This window comes from Camelus dromedarius, chromosome 3, assembly GCF_036321535.1.
Source record: "Camelus dromedarius isolate mCamDro1 chromosome 3, mCamDro1.pat, whole genome shotgun sequence".
Classification (NCBI taxonomy): domain Eukaryota; kingdom Metazoa; phylum Chordata; class Mammalia; order Artiodactyla; family Camelidae; genus Camelus; species Camelus dromedarius.
The window spans coordinates 67,099,378-67,117,028 of record NC_087438.1 but is presented as its reverse complement, the minus strand read 5'-3'; the positions used below and the strand labels follow the sequence as shown (position 1 = coordinate 67,117,028).

At 43.4% G+C, this 17,651-nt stretch overlaps 1 protein-coding gene across 9 annotated transcripts in view; it reads right to left on the bottom strand.

Annotated features, from left to right (window-relative positions):
- Window positions 1-3,781: 3,781 nt before the first annotated feature.
- RGMB (repulsive guidance molecule BMP co-receptor b) overlaps window positions 3,782-17,651 on the bottom strand; it is a 242,867-nt gene continuing 228,997 nt past the window's right edge. For all 9 annotated transcript variants that reach the window (XM_064482699.1, XM_064482705.1, XM_031448695.2 and 6 more), the window contains one exon: window positions 3,782-7,235. In XM_064482699.1, coding sequence (XP_064338769.1) covers window positions 6,567-7,235 — 669 coding nt within the window. In that variant the 3' untranslated portion in view covers window positions 3,782-6,566. The remainder of the gene's footprint in view (window positions 7,236-17,651) is intronic.

Sequence of the window (17,651 nt, the reverse complement as noted above, 5' to 3'; positions counted from 1 at the left end):
ACCAGCGCCTCCTTTCCCCCTTGTGCTTGAAGTCACTCCAATTAGATTTTGTTGATTATATCAAGCTTTTGATCCCTTCTTACTCCCTGAATGTCTTAGGGGCATATAACACATTTTAATAGCAAATATATAAAAGAGGGATGTGAAGGCTAATTTTACAAGTCAACTTGATTGGGCCAAGGGAGGCCGGTAGCTGGTAAAATGCATTTTGAGGTGTGTCTGTGAGAGTGTATCTGGAAGAGATTAGCCTTTGACTCGGGAGACTGAGCAAGGTCTACCCTCACCCACGTGGGCAGGCATCAGCCAACAGCGGCCCAGCTGGGACAAAGAAGGGGAAGTAGGGCAGGCTATCTCTCTCTCTCTTCTTGAGCTGGGACGTCTGTCTTCTTCTGCCCTGGGATATTGGAGCTCTTGGTTCTCAGGCCTCCAGACTCTGGGACTCAAATCAGTGGTCTCCCAGTTCTCAGGCCTTTGGACCTTCCTGGTTCTCCAGTTTGCTGATGGTAGGTGGTGGGACTTCTTGGCCTCCATAACCACACAAGCCAACTCCTGTGACGAATCTCTTCAGATGTATGTATTCTCTTGGTTCTGTGTCTCTGGAGAAGCCAGACTGTCCAAGGGTATGTGATTCCTCCACGTCACTGCTTGTCTTCATAAATATCTCAAACACGGCCCACGTTTTTGTCTCTAGTCTGTGCTTTTATGTGCTGTATACAACTTTTCCCAACCCTCCCTCCTTCACCCCTTACTTCTTTGTCACTTTTTCCATTTTCTCTTTTCCATTTCTATTATTTTTGTAGTCTCTTTCAACACCTTTTCTTTTCATTACCCTTTTCCCATGTCGCCTTTTTATTGAGGGTCTGTATGCAATTTCTCATAATTCCTCCCCTCTTTTTTAACATTTGAAAAATCTCCTAACTTTAGAGAGCAGAAGGACTTGCTCAAAGTCTGCCAGTCACCATTGTGGCCTCTCCTTTTTCTCATTTTCTCCACAAGCAATTCTAAGAAGATAGGGATGTTGTAACTGGCCCAGTCTGAACCCCTAGAAGAGATCTATGGATAAGAGTTAAGTTTATTTTGTGAGCACTGGAGAGCATTTCCAAACCTTCTACATGCAATCCAATCTATAAAAACATTTCAGAACATCCTTCCCCAAACTGGGATATTTTCTCCACTGGGACTCCTATTCACTGAGGTGTGTCATATAGGACCAGAAATCTCTAGCAATAATTTCACTAGTAGCAGCTTTTCTTCAGAGTTCCTCCTGTCCCTAGGCTGCCTTCAATCTCTGAACTTCTGTCCAGGGTAAACAGCTGCTCACAAGTCAGGACTACTCTCTTAGGAGTGTCCTTGAAGAGCCTAGGCGGAGATTTCTGGAGCGCTGCGGTGAGGGTGCAGGAAGGAGGCATCTGGTATGCACAGCGTTTGCTTTTGGTCTTACCCATTCTTTTAGGAGGCGTGGTGCAAAGTTCATCTCCATCATGGATATGTCTAAACTCTGCTATCTGCAGAACATTGACTCACCCCTAAATTCTGGAATGTCCAGAGGGGCATAAACGCAAATTTAGTTGTAGAGATACCTCAAGGGTTTACCAGTTCCTAAAAGTGAACACACGATTCTCCATCTCAGGTACATTTTTGAGTGATAGATGTTGAGCACGGATCTGTATGAGGTGCTGTGCTAAGAACTTTAGATGTGGTAACATGTTTAACTCTCACAATGAATGTTTGAGGTTCGACGGTCTACAGGGATCTCCATTTCAAAATGGTGATATGCTTGGCACGTCCAAGGCCACACACCTAGTAAAGTGTGTGGATATGAACTCAGAACTGTGTGACTCTACCATCCATAATCTTGACTGCGATGCTGTGCTGCCTCCTCTAAGGGAGATATATAAAATACATATTCACACACAAACGATCCCTTAATAATGGTCCTGTGGCCCCAAATGTCATTCTGGTTTGTGATCTCTTCCTGTCCAGTGGCCCCCTTTCCACTCAGATCCCCAGCTAACCTTTCACCTCCTTCACAACCTCTAAATGTCAAACGAATTTTCATTTTGACAAGACACTGAGAACGTTCTATTTTGTGCTGCCCCAGGTTATTTCACGACTATTTCCTTTTCCTTCCCAAGAAGGAAGACAAACATTCATGTGATGATTCTGGCCCAGAATCCTTCCCTGGTAACTGACAGTGAGCTGATCAGTAGCTCCTCAGAGTCCTCACTGCACTGATGGCCAACAGTGAGTTCATGGCATTGCTATTTGGTGGCTCCAAAGAATGTCTTGAGAGAAAATGAATTTATCATCTCTCAACCTCCCCTCCAGGGACCCCTACCTTACTGCTTCCCACGGGAAGCCCCTTGTACTGTCAAATAGCATCATTTCTCTTGGCAGTGCTAAATTATTGAGACAATCCTGTTTTTTAAAATGTCACTTTTGTGGCAGGTACTTGGTTAAATCATGTGTGCTTTGGTCTTGTATATTCAGTCTGGTAGCAGAAAGTTTATTTTTTTCTTCTTTTGGAGTTGGAGTTTTCATCACTGAAATAAAAAATGGGTCCTAAAACTGTCACCCATGAAGAAATCTCAGAAAACACTGCCCTGTTGCTTTCTTCTTGCTGGAGTTTGATGGACCTAACTTTAATATATTTTAGTTGATAGGACTGGTTTGTTCAACTGGTTTGAACATCATTCTAACAAGGCATACAGTCTACCTCTGTAGAATCTGTTAGTGTATCCTCCTGGGCCCTGAATGCCGTCTCCTTGTAAATCCACTCACTGCTCACATCCTCACTCCAAGCACGGGCCTCACGGACATCACATTTAGGGCACAAAAGACTGTGTGTTCTGAAGTTGATAGCGTTAAGCATCTTGCTTACTGGAGGTACGCGGGGAGAGAAGGGCAGTAAATTCAAAGGAAGTTACCATCTAAATGATAATGCGCATATGGCTTGTCCATTCGGAAGACACACAGAAAATGGACGGAAGCAGAAACAATACAGTGACCTGGGGTAGTGAAATGACAAAGAATTGTGAACTGCTTCCCGTTTCTTACTGTTCATTCAGTACAGACACATGCATTAGGTACTCGGTGGCTGTAACACTGTCACCCTAATTTGTGTGGTTCAGCTGACATAATTTTCCTTTTTCATTTGCTCTGAACTGCTACACATAACACTAAGTTTGAGGATTAACTTTCTATTTCAGAAATGACGACGTAGGTTTCCCCAAATGATGACGTAGGTTTCCCCAATCAGAATTTGCTCCATTGAGTTTGTTACCAAGTAGCAGTCATGGTGATTTCCTGTGCCTTCGGTTTAATTCTTTTTCAAGCTTTTCTACCCTTTGACATGTTTCTTGAACAAAGACCAACTTGTGATCTTGTGACGTCTCTTTTTAGAACACCCAAGAAGTGGGGATTTCCAAGTTTCTAAAGCCAGAAAATCCTGCCCCCAAGATCCGTCCCACCAGAGGTAAGTTGTTGCCAAGCCAAATGCAGGTCCCATGTTTGCAGGGGACCAAAATTAATACTTAAGACAGAACTTTGGGATCATACCTGTAAACCAATCTCACAGATACTGACTTACTTGCAATTGTTTAGAATTTAAAGAGGAAAAACTACAATAGTGGTACAGTTTGGAAAATAATTGAGTCTGTGTTCAGGCAGTGGACTTACTGTCAGTAATCATGAAGGATTTTGCACGAAGACACCCTCAGTCCCTTTCTTCTGCTATTTCTCAGCTCTTCCAGCAGGTGTCACTATAATCACAGAACAAACATTCCACAGCATGGTATGTAACTTTATTTTTCTAGCATAATAATTTAAAGTATTTACACACTGCACACTCACTGTTTTACACAGATACTTATTCATATACCTATGAACCACATCTAAAGGTTTCTTTGCAAAGACTCGACACACTGCGGGGGTTTCCAAGCATAACAAAGAGAAGGAAAGGACAAAAAAATGTTCTGAGTCTTTTAAAGACAGCCATGTGGAGCATCTGTGAAAACCAGTGTTTTCCCACAAGTTTTAAGCTCCCCCAGAAGACCTCTGAACAACTACAGCCTACCTACGTGTTGGTATGACCCGAAACTCTTCTGGTTAAGGAGGATTTCGAAAACCAATGTCCAAGTAGCATTTTCTTTAGACATTCTAGAAAAGAAACAAGAGACGATAAACCAGGCCCTTCTCAAGAGAAATACCAGTATTTCTGATACAGTTATCTGCGGGCATGACTGCATCATACAGGGACACTGATTATACAGGGGGAATAGCTAAACTCACTGGTACTAACCTTAGTGATGGAGAGGACGCTTGTAAGCATCCTTTCCAGGAAAATGATATGGCAAAACCACCCAATTTCCTTTTCTCAGCTGTGAATAGAGGTGGTTGTTTTGCTTTCTCTGACAAGGACAAAGGTATATTAATCATATACACTCTAAACCCAGATACTGTAGAAATGTCTACTATTATTTTTACTTCACTTTTAGACTATTTGCACAAAAATAGTGGTTAGAAGTACCCTAAATACTTTTCCTTCTTCATTCTACTCAATTACATAACAAAATCACCAGCTAACTATAGCTTCTGAACCTGGCACATGGTTCTGTAGGTGAACAAAAGCAGTCATAGTTCAGAGCTGATGGAAGGTAGGCCCCCCCAGTCCGGCCTCTATAAAACAGTAACAGGTTTAGGTTTCAACTCTCTGGCACTGCACCCTTAGTAAGAAGCAGGACACCTTCACAATTTTCCCAAACAGGTCAAGACTACTCTCTCATGTACCAGAAGAAGGTTGAGAGGTTTGCCGCCTCTGGATGAATCCACAGCTCCATCCTGTGACTGAATGATAGGTCAGCTCACAGAGAAACAGAACTTCACAGAATGACACCCTCCTTTCCTGCCAGTCTGGGCCTCTGGCAGTGCCATATCAACAGGACAAGGGAAGGGAAGACACTATCTGGCCAACTAAAACCAAGCACAGTCTTGACCCAAATTGCTAAGTATTGAAAGTTCATTAATTTTTGCTTGCATTTATGTAAATGATTAAGGTAAAGGACACATTCTATCACTTCTTCTTGGAACCAAACATTTACATTTTAGATCTAACAATGTAAACCTACCCATCCTGCAGTTCACCATCTCACTGTGCTTGCCTTTTGCTGGTGGTGCTTTCCTTTTGCAAGAGATGCCAACAATGCAATGAAAGAAGCAAAGAGATAAGTTTACTTTACAGCGATTTCACCAAGTTATGTGAGCAACTGACTAAATAATATTCACCTACAGACGTTAAGAGGGAGAGTAACTGATTACACAGAGAGGCCACCTGGGGTGCAACGCTGCCCGAGAATGTCTGGACTAACCTGCACCCAGAGTTAGCTGCGTACAGAGCCAGGCCAAGGAAGCTCTTCTGTCTTGAATGCCCTGGTCCATTTCATCATGCACACAGATTCAACAAAAACTGTAAGACCACGGTGTAAAGGGCAAAGAAGGGTGGAAAACTTGGTGATAGGATCTCGGCCTTGATATTAAAGAAAGAACCTAACAAACCCCAGTCCCTGGGCTCCTAAGGTGTTTCTGGGCCCAAGCAACCATGGAAGTGAAGGCTAAGAACGTGGGCTTGAACAAATTACAGAGGTAAAGACAAGGCCTGATTACTAAACTTATGTTTTTGCAGTTAGTTTGTTCAAGGCAGAATAGAGTTAAAAGAGAGGAAAAGCTACAGTTTAAACAGGGGTAAGGGATGACAAAGTCCGGGAGCTACTGGGGTCTAGCAATGCCTGGTATTTATCTATGAAATTGCCATTGCCAGCCCCTTTTGACCTATAAAAACAGCAGTTTCATATGGTTCAACCTACCATACTCTTTAAGTGCTGAGCTATAACAATCATTCCTAGTTACTAAGAACTGTATTAATATTCTCCCCACCCTCTGAGAAAGTGACAGCTGTTAAAGAGGGAGAGGGCTTCCTAGAGATCAGTGTTTAACAGCGCCAAAATCACCCGAAGAGGGGTTAACTGTCCTTCCAAATCAAGCTGGGGCAGAAGAATGGGGTGAGGACCTAGCTCAAAGGAACGAGGCGGCTGCACCTGGAGGCAGCAGGTGAGAGCCGCACGTGTGGTGATGAGCAGCAGCAGGAAAGGACAGGAGGGCGCAGCCAAGAAGAGCCACAGACAACGTCGCTGGTCATCTTCGGAGGGAACGCTGCATATGATGTCTGTGCATAGGTACTGTATACATACTAACCAGGTACACACATAAATATTTAATATATAAAAAATAAAGTGCTTTCTAACAGGTCCCAGGCAGGGACATTATAAAACATTTCACAAAACTGCAAAACAAAATCGATACAATCAAAGAACACTACATCCAACATACGTGAGAACAGTCAAACACAATATGTACAATCAGGTGGGTGTCCCAGGACAAACATCCTGCCATATACATGGTATATACATATATACTCTTTTACTCAATATATTATGACAATATATATTCTAAAATTTTGTTACAGACAAAAAAAAAATTAAAATAAAAAAGAAAAAAACAGAAGACAACCCCTACAAAGACACAATAAGGATCAAGCAGGCGAGTCCTAGACTGACAGACACACAGCTGCCGCCGCGGGGGGCACCCCGGCCGCTGCTGGGGAAAATGTGCCAGCGCTCCTTCCTGGGGTGCAACGCCTCCACGTCCTCCAAGGCACTGTGGGCTGCGGCGGTGAAGTTGGCGTCGCCGGTGGTGAGCAGGTCAAAGACACAGGACTGGAAGTAGATGTCCTTCACCGGCATCTTCTCGTGGCACTGCGCGTTGGCGCTCTCCAGTGTGTAGCCCGGCCAGGCCGGGGCCGGGGAGGAACGGGGCGGGCTGTGTCCCAGGATGGCGGACACCTGGCCCTGCCCGTCGTCGATGCGCTCGCTCAGGGGGCAGCCGTTCACGCACAGCTGCAGGTCCTGGCTCTCCTCGTAGGACATGGCCAGGTCTTCGGGCATGCGGATGGCCAGGGTCAAGTAGCGACCCAGCTGCCGCACGAACACCGTGGTCCCTATGTAGCGGGCATGCATCTCCACGTAGCGGCCGCTCTCCCTCTCCACGATGCGCAGGCTCTTGGCGTCGCCGTCCCCACCACTGGTGCTGCCGTCCACAAAGGCGGCTGGCAGGTCATCTGTCACAGCTTGGTACACCTTCTGATCGGTGCACTCAGGGTGGGCTTTGAAGATAATCGTGATCTGTGGGAAGCAATGCGCACAAAGTTTAACACGAGGGCAGGACCATAGGATGGTCCATGCCTCCAGAGCAAGAGTTGAATGGCTCCATTCTGGAGCTGAATGGCTGGAGAGACAATCTCCAAACTCAGGCCATTTGCTCCTGCCTCATAGGTGAATGGCGTCACTGTTAGGGAAAATTATAAGTCCTGTGTATTTAGAATGAAAATTTTAACAGAGATCCAGGGAATGTGCATCAGGAAAAATTTTTTCTTTACTTTCCTAAGACAGAACAGTGCTGCTGTTGGGATATAAGCAATTTTTTCAACTTGCATTTATTTAGTGATTGATTGAGGTACTGGGGACTGAACCCATGGCCTCCTGCATGCTAAGCATCAGCTCTACCACTGAGCTATACCTCTCCCCCTGGGATACAGGCAATCTTTATTGATAATTTGTATCTTATCTCCTCCTAAAAACAGATGAGGCATGGTATAGTTCTGGGGGGGGGGGGAGATTCCTGAGTTAGGCAGAAGCCCTTAAAGGCTTAATTAACAATATACCTTCCAGAACTTTGATTTCTAAAAAGATTCTGTTGGACTGTGAAACCATATCCCATGTCTCATCACTACAAACTTGCTCATCAACACTGAGGAAGAAGAGGAGAGCTGGGGAGGGGGCTGTCCCAGCAACTGCTAGCAATCTCGTGCCTCAGGAAAGTCTTCTCTAAGCCCCTTAACCAAATGTTGCGCATGACTGACTAATCCCCATGACAGGGAAACCACTTGGCAAATGCAGCTCCCAGCACTGGCAGAGAGTAAGTACCCTAAACCTAGTTACAGCAAATGTTTTCCCCAAACAGCACCAGGTCCTTTCAACTTCCCTGAAATCTGTTCCCCAGTCATCTCTTAACTCTCCAAATGAAGCAGACAATTCATGGAGAACAAACTACTGATAAGGCAAAAGCTTCTCTTTGGTGAATCCATTTCCTTTCTTTAATTAGAACAGTTACTTAAAGATACACTTGGAGCACCTTTACCTCCAACATCCTCAGCATCTCTGGTACAGGTGAAGGAAGGAAGACCACCAGGAAGAGACAGGGCTTTCTGGGGCTCACAAGGTGGGAAAATGGTCCCAAAGGAAAGAAAAAAGACTACATTTGGACATCTGAGTTATTATCAGTAACTGAGAGAATAGCTTATTCTTCTTCTTGAGGGAAAAAAGAAGTATCAGGTGACTTCAGTCAAGGAGTCAGGTAGACAGACACAGGCCAAACACGCTATGAGTGACTACAAGCACGAGAGGGACCCTCCCGCCTCCTGCAAAGGACCTAATCAAAACAATGGACCCTTGTTAAAAAGACCAGAAAATGTGCTGGCCCCGCTCCCCACCCTTTCTCTGCAAGTCCTCACCACCGCCCTCAAGTTTATGTCTCAAGCTTTCTCCCCAACTTGGCCAGCATTTGCTCACACGATTTAATTCCACATGCTCCCACTGGTGCTACTTGACTAGAATTTTCCAGCCATTTCATCTCACTTCAGCCAGTTATAAAGCCAGATCTGAACCAGCTGTGCTGCAGCAACTGGTTAAATTCATATCCGTTGTTTGCAGCTGCAACTAAAAGCCAGACAATGTGCTGTGAAAATGCGTGGTTTTCTCCCTTCCTAATTAACCTGAGCCACAGTTTAATTTCACGACCAGCCTTCTCACATTTCAACACCTTCTTAACAACCTGAAGGAGGTGTACCAGAGATGATTTCAGGAAATTTGTTGTGCATCCAACCATAGGACCTTCCACAGCGAATGGAATTTTGAGCTAGATATCTAATGGGACTATAAAACAGATTTATTTGGTGGCTCTAAAGACAGTTTGACAAGTGTTTTTTTTTTTTTTTTTTGCTTTGTTTTGTTTCTTCTAAGGCAAGCTGGGATCCCTCAGAGGTGAAAAGATTAATTCAAGTAAATTCTGCACCTGAAAGAGTTGAAAGTTAATACAGATGGCTAAAATAAGGGTCAGTAATAGACTTTTCATAGAATCGCTACCCACATTTTCAACTAGAACACTCACACTCAAAGAATAAGTGAACTCTTCTACAACAGCTAAGTAATCTGTTCTTCTAGTCTAACAAACCTCAAATTTAAACCACCTTGGCATTTTTTGTTCACCTTAGGAAAATGAAAGAGGAATTAGTTTTGTTGGGACAACACAACAGAGAGATCCAATTCCAAACAAGTTTCCAAAAAGGCAAGCAAGGGTCAAGAGTGCACCACTCCACGTCTCACCTAGTCTCTGTTGTTTTCATTAAAAACACCAATTCCAATTCAGGAATCACTGCAAACACCTCTCACATTATTGTCCTCTGCTATGCCTGTGACACGAACAGGAACTCCCACCCCTCTAGAAGATCAAGTGAAACTTAAAGCTTGACCTCTGCACTACTACCTACACTTACAGAATATTCCAGTTTACCTAACAGGTTTTTGTCTGTCTGTCCAGTTTCCTTGGCGTGTTTTCTCTATGACACAACGAATCTGGTATTTCTCTTGTTGTTCCTCTTCTAGGTGAAATACTTTCTCACAGAGCATACATGCCCTTGAATCAAAATGCTGAGGCTGACGGACTGATCTCAAAGCACGAGAGAGGTTTCCTGAGTGGTCCTCTGTAGTTGAAGTAGGTACTGAAGAGGTACCTAGAGATACAATCAATGTCAATGCAGAAAACGCTGGGTAACAGTTTCATATGTCTTCCAAGTTTTGTAATGTAATTTCATTCCTCATACAATTACAACTTGAGGTCTGAAAAAGCAAGCACTCAGCCATGAAGGGCCAGAAATTCATTTTCAGATTCTGTCTCCTTCAGAAATACGTAACTTATTCACTCTTAAAAATTCTTACTTTAAAAACATTCAAAATTTAATTGGAATATTTGGAAATTCCACACGTTTTACCTTTCCAACTGGCGGCCATAGGAGGGTAAAAACAGGACATTCAAAATTGGATTCTAAAGCTCTCAAACAGACCACTTAAAGACATCAGCTATGCTACTCACTCCCCCTTCTAGAACTGATGCAAATGCTGTAATAACTCAATTTGGCACATCTGTTCTATGCCACACCATTTATTATTGATGGACGGCATTTCTGTGCATTTAAAACATCAATGCCTTTTGTTAAACCTCCCCTACCCAGCCCCTCCCAACCCCCCATCTCAGACAACCCACTCCAGTCTCCTCATTCATTTTTAATGCCTCACTCCCTGAGATCTTTACCACCCACAGGGTCTCTTAGGAAGAAAAAGATAGCAGCTACAAATCAACCTTTCTACATGTGAAAGGCAATGAGGAGTTAAGGTCTGCTGTGAAATACCAATATTTAGAGGCACCTGCCTCTCCTTTCTACCAGGAAAAAGAAAAAAAAAATCAACAAAAAAAACGAGGTAGCCAACAAAAAGGAGAGCCAGGCACTCACTGCCTTGCCAATGTACAGACAGAGCTTCCTCAGGCTCAGCCAGCCCTGCAAAGTGCTGCGCAGAGGTTTTCAAACAGCAGAATTCCCCACAGGCTGTGCACTTAACTCTTTGTGCTTATTGTATTTTGGAAGAAACATTTATCGGTGTTTAATCAGGCCATTTTGCACTGCAAAACAAGTGCAGGACCTTCCCAGAATCCTCAAATACCACAACTGGACTTTTAGATCAAGGGACTCCCACCTCCTGGATTAAGATGGGCCAGCAAACTGAACTGAAATAGTCAGAGAAATCAGTTTGGAACACAGGAAAACACAACTTTGATATGTACCTGGTTAAAATTCTGCTTGTGTTAAAGGAATATAAAATGAATTTTATTTCATATAATTAGCTGATACAGCTACTTCCTCAGATCCTCTGGGTGCAATTACAGGCCATGACAACAGGCGACTGTGGGAGAGGAAGTGGACCTGTGCCCGTGGCCCCTCTGCTCTGACCCAGCTCAGGGGCAGCCCCTACAAGCCAACCGCGAGGCTAAGCAAAAAAGAAACCATTCCAACAAGACCACATGCTTCAAAGGAAAAACATGCGTGCTCTATCTCCAGCTCTGAAACACCTAATCTTTACTTCTGAGGGCCGATCTTTCTAAACGTGGAGAAGTCAGAGCCAAGGGAACCCTGAAGCACGGAGAGGAAGTAGAGGCCTTTGAAGGCACCTCTTCCAGTGTTTGCCCTGGTTACCCACCCCTCGCCCGCGTCCCTGCCTGGCAGAGAAATCAGGCATGTGTATCTCGGGACGGAGAACTCTGGACCTCTCTATCTTGAAACAAGAGCAGGAAATAAGAGCATATTCAGCTAGAAAAACTTCCTGTTTGGACAACTTCATATAAAACGTAGGAGACGGTATGTACCATATTTAAGGGAAAAAAATGTTGGGTTGGTTAGTAATTGGTGCTATTGACACTTTTCCTGAAAAACTAAGAAAAAAATCCACTAGAAAGGTGTGAACTTAATAAACTGGATGTCATTTTACCACCACTATCAGCCTATATGTCAGCTATCTACCTATAGGAAGTCTGAACTTAAGACCTACAAAAGTGTATTTTTTCTTAAATAACTTCATTGGACTAGGACAAGAGACTAACAGGAAGACAGGAGTACATGTGTTTAAAAGAAGTGTGGTAGGGGAAAAAAATCACTCTAGAATCCTTTTAGGGCTTGAATGAGACTATAAGAACGTTTTCCCTTCTAAAGAGGTAACAAAATAGGTTTCTCTACCCTGACGAGTCTCTTTCTATAGAGCTCTTGGTCTAGGAGCACTTACAGGATTCTAGAGAAATGGAATGGATCAGACTTCTTTATTCCTCAGTGTTGCCCTAGGTAATGCATGCAGGAACAAGGGCTGCCTTGGCTGCTGGAGGGGTTCTTGGCAGCAGATGGAGAAAGAAGAAACCAAACCAGAGGGGAAGGACACCCACAGTTGAGGCTGCCAGGGTGGTCCAGGGGAGAAGGGGAGAAACATTAAGCTCAGTGGTTGGAAAGAGCATGTGAGAGAGAGAGAGAGACAGAGAAGCAGGCCCAGGGATGGCACATAAAAGGGACAGGCAAAAAAAGGAAAGAAAGAAAGGAAAGAAAGAAAGAAAGAAAGGAAAGAAAAAGGAAAGAAAGGAAAGAAAGGAAGAAAGGAAGGAAGGAAGGAAGGAAGGAAGGAAGGAAGAAAGGAAGAAAGGAAGAAAGGAAGAAAGAAAGAAAGAAAGAAGTCAACTTCCAAAGAGCAATTTCTGCACACTTAAAACAAGGAACGCTGGAGTATAAATAGGCTCAGAGGCAGGGAAATCGGCCAGTTTCCTTGTAAAGACCAGAGCTATTGCAGCGCTGAGTTTGGGGAGGAAAGGCCTCTGGTCTTCACAGTCTTAGCATTCGGAGAACTCCACAGGGGACTTCTTATTTGTTTGTTGCATCCAGACTTCACATTATGAGAAGGCCAGCAAATGTAGAACTCACTATGCTTCTGACGTGAAGTCAGGCATGTGTGGACAGTATTACAGGCCTAGGCTGCCACTGTGCTTTAGACCAGAGGCTAAAAATATTCTGAAAGGTGAGAGCCAGGGCCCAAGGCAGTAACTCCAGGGGCAGGAATCTGCCCTAGCTGGTCTTGCTTTCAGGGATCTCCCTCCTCATGGGGGTGGCAGGACCTTGGGCAAAGGCTCTGGGCCTTGGTTCAGCACAGCTGTTTCCCAAACCCATGGGGATTAGGAAATCACAGCCTCTTTGATCATTTTTTCAGTTTTGGGAGTTGATTCAAAAAGCAAAAGGGCTTGAAGGCCTTCATGATATACTCCTTTTCTGTCACTTCTAGGTTCAATTTCAGGTTCTCAGGGCTATTTAAAAAAAAAAAAAGGAAAGGAAAGCCCACTCAGGAACTAGGTGGTTAGAGGCAGTGACCATACATTTCAAGAAGCCAGTTAACCAGAAAGCTACAGAACAGTCTCCCTCTGTCTTCACCTTCCCGAAGCAGGGAGAGAGGAAGGCGTGGACACCACACCAGTGCATGTGTGTGCAAGTGTGTGGACGTAGACCCACCTTTAAATGGCAAGATTAACCCTGACCCCCATTTCAGGAGCACATGCAGAGGAGATGGGAAGTCAGTGTTTAAATGCTGTCACATCAGTTCTATACACAGGAATACATCCTACTTTCCAACACTGAAAGAACCCCACTAGACGTAGACAAAGGTTCTGTGGGCTCCAAGTCTTAAAATAACCAACTCACTGGGTCATACGGAACTCCTCTCTCCACAGACCGTTCCACCTGAAGTTCTTTCTAGACTCAGCAGCACTGTTTTCACTGGTTAAGTTCTGTATCTTAGGTGTGTGTTGCTGTTCTTGTCAGTTATCACTTACTGACAAGCTGAGCGGTTTAAGAAGTCCTGAAGTTACCCCACCCACAAGAACACAATTCACGACAGTGGAAAAGCGAGTTCTATGGCAGTCAAAACAAACAAAGACAAAATGGGAAAGGTAGCATTCTCATTGTTCAACACTGTAGGTAACTCTTACATGCCACATTCCGCACAGGCAGAAACTGTTTGGTTAGCATTAATTGAAGCCAACAAAAAAAGGGTACCAACCATCCAATGTTTCCTCCTTGCCCCTTCCTCTCAAAATGTTGACTCAAAAGAAAATTTAACAGGGTAGACAGAGATATTTGGAAAAGTGACAGAAAAACAAGTTCTAACTCTCAGCTGTGTATCAGACTTGGCCTCGTGCCTCTGGTTTAAGCTATGGAGTGTGTTACCTGTTTTAAAGTCGCAGAGGCCCACAGCACCCACACGGAATCCTGCCTGGCTCAGGCAGGAGCTGGGTGAATTGCACTTACAAATGGGAGATTCTGAAGCTCCCCTCGCTCTTTCCAAACCACCTCTGGGACAGAGGCAGTGGCACAGTAAGGAAGATTCAAAATATAAAACTGGAAGATACACTGACAAAAATTTTACACATTTTTAGATGGTTTCCACTAACATCTATGTTTCTTCATTCCAGAGACTAGAAAGACGGTAAAAGACCCATTACTCAGGGTATCTGAATGTGCATGGACAATTTAAAGGTGTTCCTTGCTTGGGAAGTACAGCATCAAGAATAACCAAGGTAGGCCCACTTCTGTCTATGGAGCTAGTAATTTCTCCTCTTTTTTCTGCTTCCTTTCCTCACGTATGCTTGAAAATCCTTTTACCTCCAGACAATCTGCCAAACCTATATGAAGCAAACTTGACTAGTTCCTGGGCCTAAGATTTTATAATTCAGTACAAACAAGAGCTATGCAGGAAACAGCTGATTTCTGCTCTTCTAAAAACTATTCTTTAAATAGTTTCAAAATTGTTTCTATAGTAAATAAGTGCAGGGAGGATAAAGATATCTAAGACACGCTTTTGTGAGTTTTAAAGATGAGATGGGACCCTGAAAAATGAATTTAACTAAGAACTGGCGACTCTGATAGTCAAATTCCTTAGAAAGCTTTTTAATATTAAAGCAAAGATCAAAAATCTTTCAGAAGTTGCAGCCAGGGTTCTAGACTCTGCTAGATTATATAGGACTGAGAAAACCTAGGGGGAGGTGAGGAGCCACTTATGGGAGGTGGAAAGGGAGACTGTGCCAAATCCTAGGGGTAGAAACACTGACCCATGACAGTGACCAGTGGGGTGGGTTATGCCCTAGGTCCAGCAGCCCATCTCTCTGGGTCACTCTCCTGTTCCTTCCTAACACCCGAGACAATTTGTTGAGTAGCAGCACTTGAAACCAGTTCATGAATGTGGACCACCAATGTTCTGAAAGAAACCTTGAAAATAGCTGTTTTGTCACATAAACCCAACAATTCTCCACCAACAGCTGCAAATTTTAGTTATGTGTTTTAGACTGAGGCAGAGATTACATTCACCTCTGCATCTCCCATACACAATAGGCCCTAAATTCTTGGTATTTCAAATGCAGAACCAAACTATCATACATTTGATCAGAGAAATGAGTATAGTATACTGAGCAGGGAGATACAACTGCAAGCTTCTTTCCCATCTGTTCCGCTATATGCCTCAATTGGTCTTTTTTTTTAAGCATTTCTGCAAAACAAGGAGGACCATGACAAAGAGAAAATCTTAAAGGGATGGCAAGAATTACCTGAATAACAGATATTCACAATAAAATAAAGAGCAATCTCAGATTTTAAGGATTAGTTACAATGTCTCTGCCAGACATTTGGTGCTCTCCAGAAGAAAAGGGCTCTATATTCTCAAAGAAAATGCCATATGCCCCCCCTGCAATGATGCTGCATGCAAGAACAGTGACCATGTAGTCAAAAGATAATCCAGCAGATGGGAGAATGAGGCATATCAGTTCACGAAAATAAGAACAATCACCACTGTGGAGTGTACATTGTCTCCATCAACATACTAAAAAGGTAACCGGTTACAAAAACTTGGCTACAGAAAAATGTACTAGGCCTAGGGTCAAGAGAGGACAGATTTCCAAATCTTGATGCAGAGATATGCTTAAAAACCATAGTTGAGAGCCTTTGCAATGCAGGCACCTCTGGCTCTGATTTTGTAACCAACAGAGAATGACCCAGAAAACTGGTTTACATGCCCACATACTGCTGTCAAACAACAGTACATGATAAGACACATCAGAAATGAGGAGAGGGCCCAAATCATGCTCTAGGACCTTACAACTGAAGAGTGTTTTATCCCAAGGGAACACCTTGGGTTACACAGTTTGAAGAAGACAGCAAGCAAGAATGAGCCAAACCAACAAAGTCTTTCTGTATCTCTACTATCAACAACCAGTGGAAGTTTTCTGGACATTTCCCAAAAAGTAGCTAGAGTTTGAAAATTAGAAATAATTATGGACTTCTGAAAATACAGATACTTGATGGGCAGGGTCTCTTCCCATGCTACGGACAGGCCAAGTGCTTCTGCCCAGGGGATTATCAGGAGCTGGTGGCCCACAGCTGAGTGGCACCACAGTACACAAGGTACCTCAGAGAGTGGTCACCTGGCCAACAGTCACAGGGCTTGGTCAAGCACGAAGAATACACCTTTTTCCCCAAATCAAACTGCCTGAAGGTAAGCCATCTTTTCTCACTAAAGGAAGAAGCACAGAAAAATCTGTAGCAGAACATCTACATAAAAGGACTTGCTGTCATCTCAATCCTCCTTTTTACTTGTAATTTTGTTTTAATAAGGTTAGAGAATAGGCTAAGAAAGCTCAAGTGATGGGAAAGGACATTAAAACAAAAGAAAAAATAAAGCAAATGTATCCAAATTACTTGCAAAAAGTAATTTCTAAAAATATTGCTATTGTTTAGGTAATAAATGCATTCTTGAAATTTTTTTAGAAAAGGGATTTTTAAAATTTAAGTGTAGTCAGTTACAATGTTTCAATCTCCAGTGTACAGCATAATGTCCCAGCCATGCATATACATATATTCGTTTTCATATTCTTTTTTATTATCGGTTACTACAAGATATTTAATACAGTTCCCTGTGCTATACAGAAGAATTTTTTTTTAAATCTATTTTTATATATAGTGGTTAACATTTGCAAATCTCAAACTTCCAAATTTATCCCTTCCCACCCCCTTTCCCTGGTAACCATAAGATTGTTTATTATGTCTGTGAGTCTGTTTCTGTTTTGTAGCTGAGTTCACAGTGTCCTCTTTTTTCTTTTTTAGAAAAGGGATCCTTTTCAATGCCCCTGAGAAACTGATGATTTTAATAAATGCTACTAGGAATACATTTATAAAATAATTTATTCCAAAACCACCTTCTGTAATCATGGCACATACAATCCCTTATTAAATCCACAAAGAGAGATACACAGATACACAGAATGAAGGAAACAGGAGCTGAGACTGAGAGGCTGGCAGAGAATGTGGAACGGAAGGTACAGAAGTCCAGCATCTGCACAGATGATCTGATGATCTGGTTTACTGATCTGTGTGAGGCCCAGGAGAGCTACTGCCATGTATCCCCCAGAGTCTAGATTATGTGGACTACCTCCTTCGCCCAAAACAAAAACTGCTTTTCTTCCCATGCAGCCAAGTCTGCCAGTTGAGCCTGTCCCTCTCATCTCTCTGCAGGCCTGAAGCCGCCCCTCACAAAGGTGCGGAGGGTGGCCCAGAGCTGACGTGGATCTCAGGTGAGGGGTGTGGGTGTGCCAGGAACCCCTGCAGTACCCCTCAGGCAGCAGACGGGGCGTGGGGATGAAAAAGCAAAACACCTGAGTCTAGTCTTTAGTTCAGGGTGGAAATGAATGGATCCTTATACACAACAATTACAGTATCACAACTGGCCAGCCTCTAACAGTATGGTAGCATTGGTCAGTCTTTAAATCTACTGACACCGAGCATATAGGCTATTAAAGATTCTTGACCACAACAAGGATGACACACTATCTGCAATGTGTTTTCCTGGCTTACCTATATA